Source organism: Rhinoderma darwinii, chromosome 3, assembly GCF_050947455.1.
Source record: "Rhinoderma darwinii isolate aRhiDar2 chromosome 3, aRhiDar2.hap1, whole genome shotgun sequence".
Classification (NCBI taxonomy): Eukaryota; Metazoa; Chordata; class Amphibia; order Anura; family Rhinodermatidae; genus Rhinoderma; species Rhinoderma darwinii.
Window position 1 is genome coordinate 408341421 of NC_134689.1, and position 23729 is coordinate 408365149.

The 23729-nt window shown below is 47.3% G+C and overlaps 1 protein-coding gene across 1 annotated transcript; it reads left to right on the plus strand.

The window, feature by feature from the left end:
• Nucleotides 1-2943: 2943 nt before the first annotated feature.
• LOC142750560 (uncharacterized) lies at nt 2944-23512 on the plus strand. The gene is made up of 3 exons (XM_075859558.1): nt 2944-3866; nt 7133-7653; nt 23480-23512. The coding sequence occupies exons 1-3, from the start codon at nt 3047-3049 to the stop codon at nt 23510-23512; spliced, it is 1374 nt and encodes a 457-aa protein (XP_075715673.1). The 5' UTR covers nt 2944-3046.
• Nucleotides 23513-23729: the final 217 nt, after the last annotated feature.

Consider the following 23729-nt stretch of genomic DNA (forward strand, 5'->3'; position numbering starts at 1 on the left):
TCAGTAGAAAGTTGTTGCGTTACCTCAAAGTTCCATGTTTTCTGGGGTTCGGAGGGACCTTCATAGAATGGAAGATATTTAGTCCAGAAGAAAAGGTCCTGTAAGAGACAATATGATCATTATAGTCCTATATCTCCTCCATAGAAGAGCGCAGTATATTTATATATATGGTGAGGAATGTTCTAGAGGCCCAGAATGTAGCCAATCACAGTGCAGAAGCCAGTGACATCACACAACGTCTATTCCCATCCCCCCAAGTTCTACATTAGACATCCGCGTCCCCGTCATCCATGAAAATAATATTCCATATATAATATCAGAAGAAGTTGTGGATTTACCTCCAGAGTCCATGGAATCAGGTTGTTATTTGGACTTTCATATGATGGAAGGTGATGAGTCCAGTATGAAAAGTCCTGCAAGAGACAAAATTATCATTATAGTCACCTCCATCCCATACAGAGCAGCGTATATGTATATATGTGCCCCCTATAGATATATATACTGCACAGACCCCACACTTATATCACTCTGACCATTCACATCCTCTGTATATTCTCTTGTCATATCTCCCCCTTCATAGCAGATAATTCTTACACCCCCCAATCACCTGACCCTGCCGCAGCCGATTCCAAGTGACCGCCATATGTAATAATAGAGACATACTCACCGGCAGCGTACCGCAATGTACGGGGTAGATCAAGTTCAAAGACAGAAAAAATAGGATAATCCTCATTTTCTCCAAAACGTCAAAGGGTCTCTCAGCACCAAGATGCCAATGAGATAAAAGCTGCAGGTGGGCGGAGCCACCTTATATACCCCCAGCTGTGACATCACAATGCCCTCTGTGACATCACAATTCTCTTTGTGACATCATCACCGACCACACAATACCCCATGACATCATCACACACCACTAGACATCATGTGACTCTGACACTATGGGCCTCATGTATCATAATCGTGTAATAGAAAAAAATGTCCTTGTTGTCCATAGCAACCAATCACAGAGCAGCTTTCATTGTAGCACAACAGTTAGGAGATAAGAGCTGCACTGTGATTGGTTGCTATGGGTAACTAGGACAGTTTTCCTCTTATACAGTGTGGATACATGAGGCCGCCATCTTTGAATGATCTTCCTGAACCATTAAAAATGAGAATTATCATCTTCAGTATGGAGGTACACTATGGAGGGGTCACATAGAAACATCAACATGGCCCTTCTCCTTGTGTGGACCCTAAAATAATCAACAACTCATCTACTCTCCAATATATATCTATCATCCTACTACATCTCATTATCCCCTACACAACCGTACATTCATCCAGAGCCCTCGATACCTAACAAGTGTGGCCCCCCCTGTGGAGCTGCAGATGTGGGTTTGGAGGCAGGAGAGGGGCCCAGCGTCTAGACACCCCTCCCCCAGACACTGACTTTGGACTCAGGAATTGTCCCTTGGGTAATGGCGGCTCCGCTCTGGACCTTACTGCACTAACATGGCCCAATACTGAGTTACAGACTATGGACTTGTCACTATAAGAGGGGGTCACATGTACCCCATTTACTTATTGTTGGGCTTTAAAGGGACAGTAGCATGGACCCACAATGAAGTCCAGGACATTGCCATTATCGTTACCCCCTCCCCATCACCTCACCCTGCCGCAGCTGATTCTAGGCACCCGCCATATGTAATAATAGAGATGTACTCACCGACAGCGTACCGCAATGTACGGGGTAGATCAAGTTCAAAAACAGGAGTAATAGGATAATCCTCATTGTCTCCAATACGTTAAGGGGTCTCTCAGCACCAAGATGCCAAAGAGATACAAGCTGCAGGTGCACGGAACACCCTTATATACCCCCCATTGTGACATCACAATACCCTCTGTGACATCATCACCCACCACACGACACCACGTGACATCATCACCCACCACACAATACCACATGACGTCATCACCCACCACACAATACCGCATTACATCATCACCCACCACACAATACCACATGACATCATCACCCACCACACTACCCTCTGTGACATCATCACCCACCACACAATACCACATGACGTCATCACCCACCACACAATACCGCATTACATCATCACCCACCACACAATACCACATGACATCATCACCCACCACACTACCCTCTGTGACATCATCACCCACCACACTACCCTCTGTGACATCATCACCCACCACACAATACCACGTGACATCATCACCCATCACACTACCCTCTGTGACATCATCACCCACCACACAATACCACATACGACTAAATTGATGAAAGCAAGAAAAGATAGCAGGATCAAAATAGCGCACACCCAATACAAATAGTTTGAAAAAAGAAAAAAATTTTATTGATCCAAAACATATATATATATATGACACACAAATAAAAACATTTAAAAACATGTATGAACAGAAGCCCATGTGTAGATAAACAGGGCAAAACTACAGTCACTATACTTGTCTCAATAGGACAATAATATACCAATAGATGGATAGTACTGGGTAAATATAAAGCCTCTACTCAACAACATACAATAATCACAAGAACCAGAAACCTGGGATTACCTGGTGCTCAGCATGCCAAGAATTGCTTTATAATGCAGCTTCCTCAGGGGAAATAGAATGCCACACACAATACCACATGACATCATCAGCCAGCACACTACCCTCTGTGACATCACGCACCACATGTCACCACCATGTGACATCATCACTCAGCACAAGACGTCATTCATGTGACCAGCACAATTTCCAGATTTAGTTATTTCTAAAGTTAAATCTTGAGTTTCTAGAAGAGGCTGGACGCAGCTGCAGGCTTAAGGGAAGCCGACATGACCGTCCTGGTAGGGAAAGGGTTAATGTTACGAGGTCAGGGAAAGTTGAAGGAGCTGAAGGAGGGACGGGGAGGAGTTAAGGGGGGCGGGGGGGGCCGTTGCTGTGCTTCCCGCTGTTTCTCGGCATTGAGCCGGAAGCAGCGGGAGGAGTAACACACAGTAAGCAAAGCTCCCCGTTGCCTGGCTCTTTAGTAATGGCAGAGGCCCTGATTTTAGAGCGGCTGCGTGCCGCTGCTGTGCACCACGGTCCCGGATGGCTGGAGGAGACCGTGGCTGCATTAACGCGGATCCCGGACGCCGTTTCGCCACGCCGGGCACGGCGTTCGGGGTCTGTTGTAAGGGACAGGCTCCCCTCCCCCGGCCCCCTTACGAGCATGGCTATGGCGGCGGGGGGGGAGTCGGCAACAACCGCTCCTGCGCTGGGCAGGCAGAGAGCGGTGCCAGGGGTGACGGCGATGCGGGCTGTGTCGACCCGTCCCTCTCGGCGGTCCCGACCTCCAGAGCGCCTTAGTCCGGAGGTAGTCCCGCGGACACGGCGTCGCAGAGGGAGCCCGATCCCGGACGCTGCAGGCCAGGCAGCTGGGAGGACCGCCCCTTCCCAGGCCCTGCGTCCTGGCAGGAATCCCAGGCCGCGACGGGGTCCGGCGGTAAGCAGGGAGTCGCAGGCTGGGCTCCCTGTCACCCCTCCCCCATCAGATGGAAGATGTCGAGAGCAAGGTACGGCCGCCCCGCATGGTGATGTTCCGGCCAGGGGGCAGGCTTCGTCAGGATCGTCTAGACGGACGACTAGATCTGCAGCGACATCGAGGCAACAGGTCCGGTCGGAAGTCTGGGTCCCGGCGGTCGGGCGGCAGGTTGCCGGCCCATCGGTCAGCGCGTCCTCATCCCCTTTCCGAAGATGTCGTTGGGAGGGACAGTCGTCGGCGAGAGAAGAACTGGAGGAAGGTGAACTGGACGTCTATCGTCGAGGTCAGGATGGTCCGGCTGACGGGAACACAGCGCCTGTGCAGCCCGGTGAGTGTATAACTCCATTATTGTCTTATCCAGCGATTTTTATGTCGGGTGTCGGCGGGGGGGCTGCTAGCATAGCATCGGGGGCCGGTAGTGGCGCGGGCGGACGCGACGGAGCGGGTTTGGCAGATTTAGTGGGTTGCTTACGGGCTGGTGGGGCGCCTTGATAGGGCCGCGGCGCCGGTAGTAACGGAAGTGTCCCCTGCGGTAGTTTGGGAAGGCCCCAGGGACGTGGGATCGTTGCAGGCGCGTCCTGTGGTGGCGGTTAGAGAGGCGGTCGCGGTGTCGGTGCAGACTGAGGCACAGAAGGACGGCGATCGAGTGCGCATGGACGATCGTGCTCGGGGGGAGGTGTATGTTTGTTTTGAGGGTCCGTTGGGGGCGCATTTAAAGCAGGAGGTGCGTGATCGGATCTGGAAAGATGAATACGTTGAAATTTTTTTTCTCTCTTGCCGCTGGCTAAATTCAATTTGGATAAGGGCAAGCGGGATGAGAGTAAAAAGGACGAGGAGGAACGGCGGCGGTATAGGCTTATCCCGCAGACGTTCGTTAATTGGTCGCAGGCGTTCGCCATATTGGCTAGTGTGATAGGGGAAAAGGCGCCGGAAAATTGTTCGGCGTTATTTTGTTATTTTGATGCTATTGGGGAGGCTCATAGGGCGTATGGGGGTCAGGCGTGGCTGCGATATGATGAGCAATTCCGTCAGCGGAAGGCGGTTCGGCCGGCGATTCGGTGGGACCAGAAGGATATTGCTCTCTGGTTACGGGTTACGGCTCCGGTTAGGCAGCCCGTTCCCGGGAGCGGTGGCCAGGGAGGCCAGTCTAGTCAGAGTGGACCAAGCGGCGGGGGAAAGGCGGGGTTTTGCTGGCAATTCAATGAAGGCCAGTGCAAGTTTGGGGCCACGTGCAAGTTCAAGCACGTGTGCTCCGAGTGTAATGGTGCATCACACGGGGCGGCAAAATGTCTGCGAAAAAAGAGGTCCGGGAACCAGCACGGGGCTGGTCAAGGGGGTGTCGCCGGTGAGGGTGGAAAGGATGGCCCTTTATCTAAATGAGTATCCGGATAGGGCGGCAGCTAGGTTGCTTTATGAAGGGTTTAGTGTTGGTTTTGTTATTCCTCCGCCTCCTTATGAGGTTCCGGTTACGGGGAGAAATTTAAAATCGGCTTACTTGCATGTGGAAGTCGTGTCGGAAAAGTTGTTAAAAGAAGTTTCGTTGGGGCGCATGTCGGGGCCATTTGTGGAGTCGCCGGTGAAAGATTTAGTTGTGTCCCCTTTGGGTATTGTCCCTAAACGCGAGCCCGGAAAGTTTCGTTTGATTCAACATTTATCGTATCCCAAAGGTTCGTCGGTAAATGACGGGATTGATCACGAGTTGTGCTCCGTAGTTTATACCTCATTCGATAAGGCGGTGGGGTTAGTGCGGGCTGCGGGTCCTGGGGCGCTGCTAGCAAAAACTGACATCGAGGCGGCGTTCAGGTTGTTGCCGGTCCATACAGAAAGCAACGGCTGTTGGGTTGTTTTTGGAATGGGGCCTTTTACGTGGATCAGTGCCTTCCGATGGGGTGTTCCCTTTCTTGTGCATACTTCGAGGCGTTTAGTAGCTTCGTGGAGTGGGTAAAGAGGGGAGTATCCGGGGTCGACTCGTTGATCCATTACTTAGATGATTTGTTATGCGTTGGCCCGGGGGGTTCGCCGGTTTGCGGTAATTTGCTTCATGCTCTACAGAAGGTGGCGAGGGATTTTGGGATTCCTTTGGCGCCGAAAAAAAAAAAAAAAAAAAAAAAAAAAAAAAAAAAAACGGAGGGCCCGGTAGCGACGATTTGTTTTTTGGGAATCGAAATAGACTCGGTGGCAATGGAGTGTCGTCTCCCGGCGGATAAGTTGGGTGCTTTGAGGCTGGAGGTTCAACGGGCTTGTAGAATGAAGAAAGTGACGCTGAGGGAGCTTCAGTCGCTGCTGGGGAAGTTGAATTTCGCCTGCCGGATTATGCCGATGGGGAGGGTGTTTGGTAGGAGGTTGGCGGCGGCAACGGTGGGAGTGCGTGCGCCGCATCATTTTGTGCGGCTCAAGGAGGAGTACCGTGCTGATCTTCAGGTTTGGAATGACTTCTTGGGCCAGTTCAATGGTCGCTCGCTATGGATGGCCCCAGCGCAGGATACGAGTGTTTTGAATATTTTCACGGATGCGGCTGGGGCGGGTGGTTTTGGAGCTTACGGGGGAGGTCCGTGGTGCGCAGGTCAATAGCCGGCTAGCTGGGTGTCCAGTGGACTCACGCGGAATCTGGCCCTGCTCGAGCTGTTTCCCATCGGGGTGGCGGCTACCATTTGGGGGGACAGGCTCAGGGATAAGAAGGTCCGTTTTTTACTGCGACAACAGGGGGGTGGTGCTTGCCATTAATAACATCACGGCGTCCTTTCCTCCGGTAGTTCAATTGTTGCGACATTTAGTGTTGGTATGTTTGTCGTTGAACGCGTGGGTGGTGGCGGTGCATGTCCCGGGTGTACGGAATTGTATCGCTGATGCTCTTTCTCGCTCGCAGTGGGACCGGTTTCGGCAATTGGCACCGGGAGCGGAACGTCTCGGTTTGGCTTGTCCGCAGCATCTTTGGGATCTGGTCTCGGTCCTGTAGAACAATTGGTACAAAGGTCTTTGGCGCGCACGACGTGGAGTGCTTATGCTGCTTGTTGGAGGCAGTGGGAGGAGTGGGTAAGAGAGTTGGGTGACGTCAATACGGATAGAGACAGGTTGGTGGCACTTTTGTACTGGTTAGGGGACGCCTGGGAGGCGGGGTTTTCAGTGGCGAAGGTGAACCGGTTCATGTCTGCGGTGGCGTTTGGGTTTAAGTTGCGGGGCTTTCAGGATGTATCGAAGGAATTTCTGGTATCGCAGGCTTTGAAGGGGTTGCGCCCCGGGGTCGGTTATGTGCCCAGTAGAGTGCATGCGGGGTTTTACGCCAAACAGGGGGTCTCCAGATTTGCCTTTGTTACGTCAGGTGGACGGGTCGTTTTTGTCCAGGTTTCAGTTTGGAGCTGTATTTAAAAAATGTTTGACGGCGGTTGGTGTCGCGGCAGGCTCATATTCATCTCATTCCTTCAGGATTGGCGCAGCAACAGAAGCGGGGCGCTGGGGGTTGGATGATGAGGGGGTGAGGCGTATTGGTCGTTGGGAGTCCAACAGGTTTAAGTCCTATGTCCGCCCCCATATGTTATGAATTTTGCTGTTAACGCTTTACAAATGTTATATGGTGGTGCCTAATTGTTTTTTCAGTTTCAGAGTCGCCTCCGTGTTTGGTGTGGTTGATGGGTCATTCTTACGTGCACTGGGGGGCTTTGAGGGCGGACGTCCGCCCGAATGGTCGCCAGTTGCGCATTCCGCGACAGGATGCGGTTGTGCATTGGCTGGGTTTTAGAGGTATGTCGTGGAGCAGGGTGTTGGCGGAATTCCAGACATATGCTCGGCTTGATAGGGTTCCGGAGGTCTTAGTGTTGCACGTGGGTGGGAATGACTTAGGAGTCCGCCCCTTTCGTGAGTTGGTGCGGGATACCAAACATGATATGTTGTGTTTGTGGGTATCTTATCCCAAGTTGGTGATAGTGTGGTCGGACATAGTCCCAAGAAAGCATTGGCGGTTAGCTAGATCTGTGGAGAGAGTCAATAAGGCTCGCATTAAAGTTAATCGGGCGGTGTCCCGTTTTGTGGCAAAAAACGGGGGCATTTGCGTGAGGCATAGGGATTTGGAGTCAGGAGTGGGGAATTTCTGGAGGAGTGACGGGGTTCATCTGACCGAGGTTGGCATTGATCTTTGGAACTTGGCGATAGCAGAAGGAATAGAAAGGGCGGTGGTGGTGTGGAGGAACTCACAGGCTTAAGGTGGTCAAGGCCTGTTTCGCTGTGGCGGGGGGAGTCCTTGAGGCCAGTCAGTACAAAATGGTGGGGGGGTCGCATCGGGGGTATGCGTCCCCCAAAAAAGGTACATGGTTGAAGACTTCATCGGGTGGTATCCCGTTGAAGTGGTCTTCTGGTAGAAGGTATATCACTTGAAGGCTTCATCGGGTGTTATCCCTTTGAAGTGGACTTCTAGTGGTCGGTATATCACTTGAGGGCTTCATCGGGTGTTATCCCCTTGAAGTGGACTTCTAGTGGTCGGTATATCACTGGAGGGCTTCATCGGGTGTTATCCCCTTGAAGTGGACTTCTAGTGGTTGGAGCCATCTGCAGAGGTGAACGGTGCTTCCGAGCTGGTTTACGGCTGGAGGTAATTGGTGGTTTGCAGATGGCTAATTCGGTGTGTTCTTTAAAAAGGACTATCTGAGGGGGCTTCAAGGACTTCCTCTGCTCGGGTTAATGTTATGACCCATGTTGGGTCATGTGAATTATTAGGAGGAATTCTCTGGTGGATTCCTAACTAGTTATCCGAATGTTTCGGATTTAAATTGTTTTTATAAAACTGTGAAATTAATAAACGGCTGCTGTGGCCATTTCACATCCAACCTCGGTGTCATGTGTCGTTACTAAATGGGGATGGGGGATAGTATGGTTTAAGGTTAACACACGACTCTACCTAGGCAGGTCAAGAAGAGGCTGGACGCAGCTGCAGGCTTAAGGGAAGCCGACATGACCGTCCTGGTAGGGAAAGGGTTAATGTTACGAGGTCAGGGAAAGTTGAAGGAGCTGAAGGAGGGACGGGGAGGAGTTAAGGGGGGCGGGGGGGGCCGTTGCTGTGCTTCCCGCTGTTTCTCGGCATTGAGCCGGAAGCAGCGGGAGGAGTAACACACAGTAAGCAAAGCTCCCACCCTCCCACCCTTGTTTTGTTACTCTTTAGGTCTTATGTACGTCTGGCTATGAGCGTTGTGTTTTTATTTTGTGTGCTTATTTAACATGTTTTTCTTTTTTCCGGAGTAGGTTCTGTTGTCATGGCAGCTGGCGGGGGGAGTCCTTGAGGCCAGTCAGTACAAAATGGTGGGGGGGTCGCATCGGGGGTATGCGTCCCCCAAAAAAGGTACATGGTTGAAGACTTCATCGGGTGGTATCCCGTTGAAGTGGTCTTCTGGTAGAAGGTATATCACTTGAAGGCTTCATCGGGTGTTATCCCTTTGAAGTGGACTTCTAGTGGTCGGTATATCACTTGAGGGCTTCATCGGGTGTTATCCCCTTGAAGTGGACTTCTAGTGGTCGGTATATCACTGGAGGGCTTCATCGGGTGTTATCCCCTTGAAGTGGACTTCTAGTGGTTGGAGCCATCTGCAGAGGTGAACGGTGCTTCCGAGCTGGTTTACGGCTGGAGGTAATTGGTGGTTTGCAGATGGCTAATTCGGTGTGTTCTTTAAAAAGGACTATCTGAGGGGGCTTCAAGGACTTCCTCTGCTCGGGTTAATGTTATGACCCATGTTGGGTCATGTGAATTATTAGGAGGAATTCTCTGGTGGATTCCTAACTAGTTATCCGAATGTTTCGGATTTAAATTGTTTTTATAAAACTGTGAAATTAATAAACGGCTGCTGTGGCCATTTCACATCCAACCTCGGTGTCATGTGTCGTTACTAAATGGGGATGGGGGATAGTATGGTTTAAGGTTAACACACGACTCTACCTAGGCAGGTCATGTACTGTCCCTGGACATTGGGGAGTGCTGGTGACGTGTGTGACAGTGCCATAGTGAGACTTCTCTTCTCCTGTATACCAGGATATATGATAAGGCCTCATGCACACGTTACGTATTTTGCTGCGGAAGATACGCACTAAAACCGCAGCAATACTCAGGAAACTTGAGGTAAAAACTGCACCCAATCATGCGTTTTTCTATACGTTTCTTTACGTTTTGATGAGATTTTCAGCGCGTTTTCATGCTGCGGGTTTTGGTGCGATTTTCCACAGCTCTAGGCAGATATAATTTGCGAGGGGAAACACAAAATAAATTGACTTGCTGCGGATTCTAAAAAACACATTGCTGGTCTATTTTCGTCCCGAAAAATACTGCAGCGAGTACATGAGATTTCCTGGAATCTCATTGACTATGCTGGTACTGTATTACGCCATCCGCGCGGCATAGCCACACGTATACGCATCGTGTGCATTGAGCCTTACGCTGCTGTTACAGGGTGTATACATGTAGTATATGTCTCGGGACGCCATGTTGGTTGGGGGGTGCCAGTCTCTGGCTATCAGAAGTTTAGGGGTGTGGCTGGCACCATATTCCTGCTGTGTCGGGTGAGGGGCAGAATGTAGCGGGTGCTGCTCCCATGGAGGGGAGGGATTTCAGTTACTATGGTAACATCAGTAATAAATATGGAGGAGCAGCGCTGACTTTTCAGGACTAATAAATAATCTTATTAATTGTGTAACGTTCCCGCACCCCCGCTCGCCGTTCTCTATATGTGGACGTTACGTTATCAGGTGTAAACAGAGAAGAGGAATGACGCCATAATGCCGTTTTTCTATGTCATGTGACCAGTCCTTATAATATATTATCTGTACAGTTAATGTTCATTATATTTTTTTCTATCAGATCTTTATAGCTGGAGCACTGTTATTACTGATGCAGCGTGTGAGGAGATAAGATATTTTATAATAAACTATTCGTTCCTCCCGACTCGTATCTGACTCGTATGTCGGAAAAGTAGAATAGGTCTGAACACTAAATATTTCACTGTATTTACAGCGGACAACTGACATATATACATTACTAAATCTCCCCCGTACACCTCCAAACATGATAAATCACTGGCTGCCTGCACCACCACTAGGGGGAGCTGCTTTATATGGATTTATACAGGTAGCGCTGAACTCAATGGAAGCTGTAAACATCTCTATGTAGTGAGCTCCCCCAAGTGGTGGCTGCAGGAAATACAATGGCTCTATGTCAGGAAGCAGGGGGATCAGTGACTGCCCCCCCTCACATCGGGCCCCATAGCAGTGACGTGGTTTGCCTCTATGGTGTGTACAGCACTGAGCATATGCAGCTATTATGTATATGTACAGTATATACACTGTGTTCCAAATTATTATGCACATTGGATTTAAGTGTCATAAACATTTAATTATTAGTTTTTCAATGAAACTCATGGATGGTATTGTGTCTTAGGGCTCTTTGGATCATTGTAATCAATCTCAGACACCTGTGATAATTAGTTTTCCAGGTGTGCCCAATCAAAGGAAAACTACTTAAGAAGGACGTTCCACGTTATTAAGCAGGCCACAGGTTTCAAGCAATATGGGAAAGAAAAAGGATCTCTCTGCTGCCGAAAAGCGTGAAATAGTGCAATACCTTGGACAAGGTATCACATTGGATATTTCAAGAAAACTTAGGCGTGATCATCGTACTGTGAAAAGATTTGTGGCTGATTCAGAGCACAGACGGGTTCGTTCAGATAATGGCATAATGAGGATAGTTTCTGCCAGAAAAATTAATAGGATTTGGAGAGCAGCTGCTAAAATGCTATTGCAAAGCAGCAAACAGGTATTTGAAGCCGCTGGTGCCTCTGGAGTCCAGCAAACCTCAAGGTGTAGGATCCTCCAGAGGTTTGCAAGTGTGCATAAAGCTATTATTCGGCCACCCCTAAACAATGCTCACAAGCAGAAACGGTTGCAGTGGGCTCAGAAATACATGAAGACTAATTTTAAAACCGTGTTGTTTACTGATGAGTGCCGTGCAACCCTGGATGGTCCAGATGGATGGAGTAGTGGATGGTTGGTGAATGGCCACCATGTCCCAAGAAGGCTGCGACGTCAGCAAGGAGATGGCGGGGTCATGTTTTGGGCTGGAATCATGGGGAGAGAGCAATGTACGTAGAGTTTATGACTGACCACTTTCTTCCGTGGTACAAAAAGAAGAACCGTGCCTTCCGTAGCAAAATTATCTTCATGCATGACAATGCACCATCTCATGCTGCAACGAATACCTCTGTGTCATTGGCTGCTATGGGCATAAAAGGAGAGAAACTCATGGTGTGGCCCCCATGTTCCCCTGACCTCAACCCTATTGAGAACCTTTGGAGCATCCTCAAGCTAAATATCTATGAGGGTGGGAGGCAGTTCACATAAAAACAGAAGCTCTGGGAGGTAATTCTGACATCCTGCAAAGATATTCAAGCAGAAACTGTCCAAATACTCACAAATTCAATGGATGCAAGAATTGTGAAGGTGATATCAAAGAAGGGGTCCTATGTTAACATGTAACTTGGCCTGTTAAGTTTTTTTTTGATTGAAAGAGCTTTTGATTTCTGTAGATATGACCTCCTCATGCTGCAAATTCAACAAATTACCATTTTAGTTCTCTTTACAGCCTTTAAAATGTTTTGATCTCTGTTGTGCATAATAATTTGAAACAGTGCATTTTGAGTTTTTTACTTCTAAAAAAAAATCTGTTATCATTAGGAGATCTGTTCAATAAAATTTGCATTATACTCTAACGGTTGATGGCTTGAAGCTTATACTGACTGTCATTTGCATCGACTATTTAGGAAAATCAGCGAAAAATAAAATTTGCATAATAATTTGAAACGCAGTGTAGTAGTGATAGTTACATATCCTATATATATGGGTTTGCATCAACAAAATCCCAATTCCAATACAGGTGATTTTTTAGGCCATCCAACATACAGGACCCAGAAGGAGTGCTAGGAGGGCATGTCGCAGGAGGAATAGAACAAAGATAAATGAGCCAACAGAGGACTTTACGACCACAAGTAATGAGGAACACACCCAAAAAGGAGAAATATCCTCAGAAACAGTGGTAAATATATCATCCACTGTTTTGACACCCATTATACAATCATTGGTCTTGTCCAAAGGACTGTCTTTCTGCCCAAGCCAAACGATGGATTGGTTTGGTTTGGAGTTGGATTTGTATAATTTCATTAGGAGTTTAAAATTAAAAGTGTGTGTAAAGGATCTGCCAGGCACAGCTTCGGGGTTAACTCCAATAGGTAATCAGTCGGCACCTGAGTCTATGTCTCTGAGACTGACTCCAGCTTCCACCACTCAGGCTGGCAGGCTTAGGAGTGGGAGAGCCTATCGCAGCCTGGCCAGACTCAGCTAGCTCCCGCCCTCGGTCTATTTATACCTGCCTTTTCCTGTTCCTCCTTTGCTTGTGATTCTTCTCGTGTGGTTTCCTGGCCTTGCTACAGCTTCTGACTATTTGATCCTGCTCCATACTGACCCTGGCTTACTGACTACTCTCCTGCTCTGCGTTTGGTACCTCGTACACTCCTGGTTTGACTCGGCTCGTTCACCTCTCTTGTTGCTCACGGTGTTGCCGTGGGCAACTGCCCCATTTCCCTTAGCTTTGTGTAACCTTGTCTGTTTGTCTCGTGCACTTACTGAGCGTAGGGAACGCCGCCCAGTTGTACCCCGTCGCCTAGGGCGGGTGGTTGCAAGTAGGCAGGGACAGAGTGGCGGGTAGATTAGGGCTCAATTGTCCGTTTCCCTACCCCTATCATTACATAATCACAAGCCCGTTACCTAGTCTACCCTGGTCCCTGTCTCTACTATGGACCCCCTTGAGACCCTGGCCCAGCAAATGCAGGGTCTCTCCCTACAGGTCCAGGCCCTGGCTCAGAGGGTCAACCAGCCTGACGCTACCATGGTAGTGCCCCTCTCCTCACCTCTTGAACCCCACCTCAAGTTGCCTGACCGGTTCTCAGGGGACCGGAGGACTTTTCTCTCCTTTCGGGAGAGTTGTAGGCTCTACTTTCGCTTATAGCCTCACTCCTCAGGTTCTGAGAGCCAGCAGGTGAGTATAATTATGTCCCGGCTCCTGGAAGGGCCCCAAGAGTGGGCCTTCTCCTTGGCTCCTGAAGCCCCTGAACTTTCCTCCGTTGATCGTTTCTTTTCTGCTCTCGGACTCATTTATGACGAGACTGACAGGACTGCCTTTGCCGAGAGTCAGCTGGTGACCTTACGTCAGGGTAAGAGACCTGTTGAGGAGTATTGTTCTGACTTTAGGAAGTGGTGCGTAGCTTCTCGGTGGAATGACCCTGCCTTAAGGTGCCAGTTTAGGTTGGGTCTGTCGAACGCCCTGAAAGACCTGCTAGTTAGCTATCCCTCTTCTGACTCCCTAGACCAGGTTATGGCTTTAGCGGTACGACTTGACCGACGTCTCAGGGAACGACAACTTGAACGTTTTTGTGTTTTCCCCTCTGACTCCCCCATGATGCCTCCCGAGGTCCCGTTGCTTCGCTCTTCCACGGAAGACTCGGAGGTACCTATGCAACTCGGGGCCTCCGTGTCCCCCCGACAACGTAGAGAGTTCTGCAGGAAGAATGGTCTCTGCTTCTATTGTGGGGATGACAAGCATCAAGTGAACACCTGTCCTAGGCGTAAGAATAAGCAGCCGGAAAACTTCCGCGCCTAAGTGATCATCGGGGAGGTCACTTGGGCGCATAGTTATTTCCCGTAAATATGAAACGTAATAAGATCTTACTTCCCTTTCAGGTCTCTTTTGGTGGTAGGTCTGCTACCGGCAGTGCCTTCGTGGATTCAGGGTCTTCTGCTAATATCATGTCTGTGGAATTTGCTATGTCTCTAGCTATGCCTTTGATTGATTTGCCTAAACCTGTCCCGGTAGTGGGTATCGACTCCACTCCTCTTGCTAATGGTTATTTTACACAGCATACCCCTGTTTTTGAACTCTTTGTTGGCTCCATGCATTTGGAGCAGTGCTCTGTACTGTTGATGCAGGGATTATCATCCGATTTGGTTTTAGGCCTTTCCTGGTTGCAGTTGCATAATCCCACGTTTGACTGGAATACTGGGGAGCTTACCAAATGGGGTAATGAATGCTTGATGTCATGTTTTGCTGTTAATTCTATTTCTCCCCCGGAGGAGGTGAACACGCTACCTGAGTTTGTTCAGGACTTCGCTGATGTTTTCTCTAAGGAGGCCTCCGAAGTGTTACCTCCTCATAGAGAATACGACTGCGCTATCGAATTGGTACCAGGAGCTAAGCTCCCTAAGGGTAGGATATTTTATCTTTCTTGTCCCGAACGTGAAGCCATGAGAGAGTATATCCATGAATGCCTGGCCAAGGGTTACATTCGTCCCTCTACTTCTCCGGTTGGTGCTGGCTTCTTCTTCGTAGGGAAGAAGGATGGTGGTCTTAGGCCATGCATTGACTACCGTAACTTGAATAAGGTCACTGTAAGGAACCAGTATCCCCTTCCTGTGATTCCTGATCTCTTTAATCAGGTTCAGGGGGCCCAATGGTTCTCTAAGTTTGATCTACGGGGGGCGTATAACCTTATCCGCATCAAAGAAGGGGATGAGTGGAAGACTGCGTTTAACACGCCCGAAGGTCATTTCGAATACCTCGTCATGCCCTTTGGGTTGTGTAATGCTCCTGCGGTCTTCCAGAATTTCATAAATGAAATTTTAAGGGATTACCTGGGGGTATTTCTTGTAGTGTACCTTGATGACATACTGGTGTTTTCCAAGGACTTGTCCTCCCACATTGAACATGTCAGGAAGGTGCTCCAGGTCCTTCGGGAAAACAAACTGTTTGCGAAAACCGAAAAATGTGTGTTTGGGGTACAGGAGATACCATTTTTGGGTCAAATCCTCACTCCTCATGAATTCCGCATGGTCCCCGCCAAGGTCCAGGCTGTGGCGGAATGGGTCCAACCTGCCTCCCTGAAGGCGTTACAGTGTTTCTTGGGGTTTGCTAATTATTACAGGAGATTTATTGCTAACTTCTCGGTCATCGCTAAGCCTCTTACGGACCTCACTCGCAAAGGTGCTGATCTCCTCCACTGGCCTCCTGAGGCTGTCCAGGCTTTTGAGGTCCTTAAGAAGTGCTTCATCTCGGCTCCGGTGCTGGTTCAGCCCAACCAAATGGAGCCATTTATCGTGGAAGTTGACGCATCCAAGGTGGGAGTGGGGGCTGTCTTGTCCCAGGGTACCAGGTCCCTCACCCATCTCCGTCCCTGTGCCTACTTCTCCAGGAAGTTTTCGCCCACTGAGAGTAACTATGATATTGGCAACCGCGAACCCTTAGCCATTAAATGGGCATTTGAAGAGTGGCGCCACTTCCTGGAGAGGGCTAGGCACCAAGTAACTGTCCTTACCGACCACAAGAATCTGGTTTTCCTAGAATCTGCCCGGAGGCTAAACCCGAGACAAGCTCGATGGGCGCTATTTTTTACCAGATTCAACTTTTTGGTTACCTATAGGGCTGGGTCTAAAAATATTAAGGCCGATGCACTGTCGTGTAGCTTCATGGCCAGCCCCCCTTCGGAGGAAGATCCTGCTTGTATTCTGCCTCCAGGTATAATCATTTCTTCTATTGATTCTGATTTACTCTCAGAAATTGTGGCTGATCAAGGTTCAGATTCCGGGAACCTTCCTGAGGACAAGCTGTTTGTTCCCCTGCAATTCCGGCTAAGGGTACTTAGGGAAAATCATGACTCCGCACTATCTGGTCATCCAGGCGTCCTGGGTACCAAACACCTCACTGCCAGAAACTATTGGTGGCCTGGGTTGCCTAAAGACGTTAAGGCCTACGTCGCCGCTTGTGAGGTTTGTACTAGGTCCAAGACTCCCAGGTCCCGACCAGCGGGCTTACTACGTTCTTTGCCCATTCCCCAGAGACCTTAGACCCATATCTCCATGGATTTTATCACCGATTTGCCTCCATCTCAAGGCAAGTCAGTGGTGTGGGTTGTTACATAGTTACATAGTTACATAGTTAGTACGGCTGAAAAAAGACACATGTCCATCAAGTTCAACCAAGGGAAGGGAAAAGGGAAGGAAAAATGTCTACACATAGGAGCTAATATTTTTTTGTTCTAGGAAATTATCTAACCCTTTTTTAAAGCCATCTACTGTCCCTGCTGTGACCAGCTCCTGCGGTAGGCTATTCCATAGATTCACAGTTCTCACTGTAAAGAAGGCTTGTCGCCCCTGAAGCTTGAACCTTTTTTTCTCCAGACGGAGGGAGTGCCCCCTTGTTTTTTGAGGGGGTTTTACAAGGAACAGGATTTCACCATATTTTTTGTATGTGCCATTAATATATTTATATAAGTTAATCATGTCCCCCCTTAGTCGTCTTTTTTCAAGGCTAAATAGGTTTAATTCTTTCAATCTTTCCTCATAACTTAAATTCTCCATGCCCCTAATTAGCTTCGTTGCTCTTCTTTGTATTTTTTCCAACTCCAGGGCATCCTTTCTATGAACTGGAGCCCAGAGCTGGACTGCATATTCTAGATGAGGCCTCACTAATGCTTTGTAAAGTGGTAATATTACATCCCTGTCCCGCGAGTCCATGCCTCTTTTAATACACGACAATATCCTGATGGCCTTTGAAGCAGCTGATTGACACTGCATGCTGTTATTGAGTTTATGATTTACAAGTACACCCAGATCCTTCTCAACAAGTGAATCCGCCAGTGTAGCTCCCCCTAGGACATATGATGCATGCAGGTTGTTGGTACCCAGATGCATAACTTTACATTTATCTACATTAAACTTCATCTGCCAAGTGGACGCCCAAACACTTAGTTTGTTTAAATCTGCCTGCAATTCATGAACATCTTCCATAGTCTGAACTATATTGCATAGCTTGGTGTCATCTGCAAAAATAGAAATAGTGCTATTAATCCCATCCTCTATATCATTAATAAATAAGTTGAATAATAGTGGTCCCAGCACTGAACCCTGGGGTACACCACTTATAACTGGGGACCATTCAGAGAAGGAATCATTGACCACAACCCTCTGGATACGGTCCTTGAGCCAATTCTCAATCCAATTACAAACTATATTTTCTAAACCTATAGTCCTTAATTTACCCATTAGGCGTCTATGGGGGACAGTGTCAAATGCCTTTGCAAAGTCCAAAAACACTAAATCCACAGCGGCCCCTCTGTCTAGACTTCTGCTCACCTCTTCATAAAAACAGATTAGGTTAGTTTGACAACTTCTGTCCTTAGTAAAACCGTGCTGGCTGTCACTTATAATGCTATTTATTGTCACATAATCCTGTATATAGTCCCTCAATAGCCCCTCAAACATCTTCCCCACGATGGATGTTAAGCTTACTGGTCTATAATTACCCGGGGAAGACCTAGAGCCCTTTTTGAAAATAGGCACCACATTTGCGCTGCGCCAGTCCCTTGGCACTATACCAGTCACTAGAGATTCTCTGAATATTATGAAAAGGGGGACAGAAATAACTGAACTAAGCTCTTTAAGAATTCGAGGGTGTAACCCATCTGGTCCGGGGCCTTGTGCACATTTATTTTATTTAATTTAGCTTGGACCATCTCTACATTCATCCAATTCAGTATATCAACTGATATATTAACAGCACTGGCACCGGCTACATCAGCTGCTCTTTCTTCTGTTGTATATACAGAGCTAAAGAACCCATTTAGTAACTCTGCCTTCTCTTGATCCCCTGTGATCAACTCCCCATTACCATTATCTAGGGGTCCTACATGTTCAGACCTTGGCTTTTTAGCATTTATATGCTTGAAGAATTTTTGGGGATTTGTTTTACTATCCTTGGCCACCTGCCTTTCATTTTGTATTTTTGCTAATTTTATTACATTTTTACAGATTTTATTAAGCTCTTTATATTTTACAAAGGCTACAGCTGTACCCTCAGATTTGTATTTTTTAAATGCCCTTTTTTTGTCATGTATTGCCCCTTTCACAGAAGGTGTAAGCCATGTGGGGTTTAATTTGAGTCGTTTATACTTGTTACCTATAGGAATAAATTTTGCACTATAATAACTCAAAGTAGATTTGAAAATCTCCCATTAATCATTTGTTCCATTATTTGACATTAGTTCTTCCCAGTCTATATCCTAAATTGCAGCCTTCATCCTGGGGAAATTGGCTTTCTTAAAATTAAATGTTTTTGCCCTCCCAGCCTGCGTTGTAGTAGACCGCTTTAGTAAGATGTGCCACTTTATGCCCCTCAAGAAACTACCCAATGCCAAGACGTTAGCTACCTTGTTTGTCAAACACATCCTGCGTCTCCATGGGGTCCCTGTCAATATTGTTTCGGACAGAGGGGTACAATTTGTTTCATTGTTTTGGAGAGCCTTCTGTAAAAAGTTGGAGATTGATCTGTCCTTCTCCTCTGCCTTCCATCCTGAAACTAATGGCCAAACCGAGAGGACTAATCAATCTCTAGAACAATATTTAAGGTGTTTTATCTCTGACTGTCAATTTGATTGGGTCTCATTCATTCCCCTCGCCGAATTTTCCCTTAATAACCGGGTCAGTAACTCGTCAGGGGTCTCCCCATTTTTTTTTAAATTTTGGGTTTAATCCACGGTTCTCCTCCGTTTCACCTGGTACTTCCAACAATCCCGAGGTAGAGGTCCTTCATCGGGAACTGTGCACAGTCTGGGCCCAGGTTCAGAAGAACCTAGAGGCGTCCCAGAGCGTACAAAAAACTCAGGCTGATAGAAGACGTTCTGCTAACCCCTTGTTTATGGTCGGGGATCTGGTGTGGTTATCGTCTAGGAACTTGCGCCTTAAGGTCCCGTCCAAGAAATTTGCTCCCCGGTTTATTGGGCAGTATAAGGTCATTGAAGTCCTCAATCCTGTCTCCTTCCGACTGGAGTTGCCCTCATCTTTTCGAATACACGACGTGTTTCATGCCTCCCTCCTTAAACGCTGCTCCCCGTCCTTGGCTCCCTCGAGGAGACCTCCTGTTCCCGTTCTCACCCCTGAGGGGGTGGAATTCGAGGTGTCCAAGATTGTGGACAGCAAGATGGTCCAAGGCTCCCTCCAGTACCTGGTCCATTGGAGAGGATATGGGCCTGAGGAGAGGACTTGGGTAACCGCCCGGGATGTTCACGCTGGGGTATTGGTCAGGAAGTTCCACCTTCATTTCCCCAATAAACCAGGTCCACTTAGAAAGGGTCCGGTGGCCCCTCATAAAAGGGGGGGTACTGTAAAGGATCTGCCAGGCACAGCTTCGGGGTTAACTCCCATAGGTAATCAGTCGGCACCTGAGTCTATGTCTCTGAGACTGACTCCAGCTTCCACTACTCAGGCTGGCAGGCTTAAGAGTGGGAGAGCCTATCGCAGCCTGGCCAGACTCAGCTAGCTCCCGCCCTCGGTCTATTTATACCTGCCTTTCCTGTTCCTCCTTTGCTTGTGATTCTTCTCGTGTGGTTTCCTGGCCTTGCTACAGCTTCTGACTATTTAATCCTGCTCCATACTGACCCTGGCTTACTGACTACTCTCCTGCACTGCGCTTGGTACCTCGTACACTCCTGGTTTGACTCGGCTTGTTCACCTCTATGGTTGCTCACGGTGTTGCCGTGGGCAACTGCCCCATTTCCCTTAGCTTTGTGTACCCTTGTCTGTTTGTCTCGTGCACTTACTGAGCATAGGGACCGCCGCCCAGTTGTACCCCGTCGCCTAGGGCGGGTCGTTGCAAGTAGGCAGGGACAGAGTGGTGGGTAGATTAGGGCTCACTTGTCCATTTCCCTACCCCTAACATTACAGTGTGGTTTAACATACGTGGGGTAGATACTGATTACAACAATGTTGACAGTGGATTCTGTGTGAACAGTCTTGGACTACATGAGAAAAGTAAATTCAAACCACCAATTTTAGAACATCCCATAGAGACTTATATGGATTTAGTTAAAAAATATATTGATAAATTGCGTATTGAATGCCAAGATATGAATTTGAGACACCCTGATATTACATATATTGAAATGCTGGCTCTTGATGAACTGATCCATAACCACGATCTAACCATAAAACCCGCGGACAAGAGTGGGGCGATCGTGGTCATGGACACTATTATGTATATGAGGGAGGCATATAGACAGTTACAAGATGGGAATGTCTATAGATTACTTATTGGTGATCCTACGTTTGACATAGAGAGAAACATTTTGAATCTAGTCAATAAAGCTTTTGAAGATGGGTTAATTGATCGTGCCCTAAAGAAATATCTCATTATTGAGCATCCTAAGACACCTTGTCTTTATTTGTTGCCTAAAGTGCATAAATACCTTGCTAATCCCCCAGGTCGCCTGATTGTAACAGGTAGGGACTCTATATTGAACAATATTTCTATTTTTATTGATAGAACATTGAGGGATTTTGCTATAGATACTAGGTCCTATATCAGGGGTACCTCCGACTTTATCTGTAAACTACAACAGGTCGCACCACCGCAGGGGGCAATACTTGCTTCCTTCGATGTAGTGTCACTGTACACATCCATTGACCATAGTAATGGGTTGGAAGCTGTCAAACGTAGATTGCTCACATCGGTATATAGTCCATCATGCTGCGAGCTGATTATTTCCCTTCTGGAACTTATACTTTCCTCTAACTACTTTGTATTTGATGATACATTGTATCTACAACTAAGGGGCACGGCAATGGGGTCCTATATGGCCCCTACGTATGCCAACACTTTTGTGGGCATGATGGAGGAGATGTCGATCTATGTATCCCACCACTTCACATATGTTCTGAGGTGGAGGCGATACATAGACGACATCTTCCTCATCTGGATAGACACGACAGAATCCTTTTTGGAATTCCACACCTTTTTGAATCAAATTGATCCAGACATTCAATTTACTTATACTTATTCGACTGAGATTATCCAATTCTTGAATGTCTCAATAAGCATTAAAAATGATGTCTTATATACTAGTCTATATACTAAGCAAACTGACCGTAACACATTATTGAAATTTGAGAGCTGTCATCCAAAAAGATGATACGCTCTCTTCCATTTTGTCAAATGCTCAGAGCGAGACGTATTGTGGATGATGATTCAGAATTGAATCAGACTCTTGATCAGATGTTCCTTAACTTTAAACATAGAGGATATCCAAGACGACTGTTGAATACCTTTAAGGACCAGGTCAAGAACACGCCTACAAATAATCTATTGGTTAATCCTAAACAGCGTATATCTCTTTCCCGTGTTCCGTTTGTGTCCACCTATCACGATCTTAGTGGAGAAGTGGCAAAGATTTTTAATAGACATTGGGGCATTATTAAGAACAGTTATAAACACATTGAATCCTTTAATAATGCACCACTCATGTCAAATAGACGTCCACAAAATTTACGTGACAAATTAGTCAATAGTCTGACACATAGAAAAACAGGACAACAGACACTCCTTAGGCCTCATGCACACAAACTTATTTTTTCCCTACCGTAAATACTGACGTAAATACGGGTCCGGTGTCACATGTATTCGACCCGTTTTGCACCAGTATTTACGGACCCGTGCCCATAAATACGGTTCCGGTGTCACCAGTATTCCACCCATATTTACGGGCACGTTTTCGATGCAAAATTGCACTGCACTAATCGGCAGCCCCTTCTCTCTTTCAGTGCAGGATAGAGAGAAGGGGCAGCCCTTTTCGAGGTAAAAGTAAAAGAAATTCTTACTTACCCGGCCGTTGCCTTGGTGACGCGTCCCTCTCGACATCCAGCCCGACATCCCTGGATGACGCGGCAGTTCATTTGACCGCTGCAGCTTGTGATTGGCCTGTGATTGGCTTCAGCGGTCACATGGGCTGAAACTTCATCCAGGTATGTCGGGCCGGATGTCGAGAGGGACGCGTCACCAAGGCAACGGCCGGGAGGCCGGTCTGGAGGAAGAAGCAGGAAGTTCTCGGTAAGTATGAACGTCTTTTTTTTTTTTTTACAGATTGCTCTGTATTGTGATCGGAATCACTGTCCAGGGTGCTGAAAGAGTTACAGCCGATCAGTTAACTCTTTCAGCACCCTGGACAGTGACTATTTACTAACGTCGCCTAGCAACGCTGCCGTAATGACGGGTGCACACACGTAGCCACCGGTCATTACGGGAGCTCCATAGAATTCTATGGGCTGCCCGTACCGTTATTACGGCCTGAAATAGGACATGTTCTATCTTTTTCAATGGCACGGGCACCTTCTCGTAAGAAAACGGGAAGGTACCCGTGGCCAATAGAAGTCTTTGAGCCCGTTATTATGGGTCGTAATAACGACCCGTAATAACGGGAGTTTTTACGGTCGTGTGCATGAGGCCTTAGACCGAAAAAAAAATGGGTAACTTTCCCTGTCTCTATTGTATTAATTGTCGTCTTATGTATAGGGGGAATGTCTTTATTCATCCGCAAACACAAAGAGAGCACAGGATTAAACAATTTCTTACATGCGATTCGGATTGGGTTATTTACGTTCTCTGGTGCCCGTGTTCACTTCTATATGTCGGTGAAACCTCTTGTGATTTCAAGACACGTCTGAATAATCCCAGATATTCCATACGTAAGAAGAAAAGTGATTTACCGGTAGCGAAACATTTCTCGGAACTTGGACACACAGAAAAAGATCTTAGATTTATGATTTTGGAACAGGTTCCTAGCCCTTATAAGGGGGGTAATAGATCAGCATTATTACACAAGTGTGAATTGAAATGGATCTTTTTACTAGAATCATTGAAACCAAAGGGCCTCAATGTTGAGTTCAATGTTATGAGACTCATTACCTAATATGTCGCGTTCCCGTTTTTTTCCCCTCCCTGTCCTTGCGGTGTCTTTCTCGGTGAATGTATATTTATACACACATGCGATACATGATTTGTATATTTGTAGATTGTTTTTAATTTTTCCTTTTTTCTCTTTCCAGAGGATTATAGAATTTCAGGACCACTCACCATGACTGGAGCGCTGTCTTCATATATGATGTATGATATCTTACACGAGTCTGTCTGTTAACATTAATATGTACTAGTTTAGTATTATTATTATTTCTTCTTTTTTAATCCTTTGAATTCATGAGAGACATGTGTACATTTAAATTTAGGGGCTGTTGAATATTTATTAACCCCTAAAAAACTTCTTCTTGCTGTCATCACATGAGTAATAGGTTTTCTAGT

What these genes read in the sequence shown, in the direction of transcription:
- LOC142750560 (XM_075859558.1), top strand. Translation starts at nt 3,047, where the DNA reads ATGGCAGAGGCCCTGATTTTAGAGCGGCTGCGTGCCGCTGCTGTGCAC. An exon ending in CACAGCGCCTGTGCAGCCCG is followed by an intron (nt 3,867 to 7,132) that starts GTGAGTGTATAA and finishes TTGTTTTTTCAG; the next exon opens with TTTCAGAGTCGCCTCCGTGT. An exon ending in ACGGGGTTCATCTGACCGAG is followed by an intron (nt 7,654 to 23,479) that starts GTTGGCATTGAT and finishes TTCTCTTTCCAG; the next exon opens with AGGATTATAGAATTTCAGGA.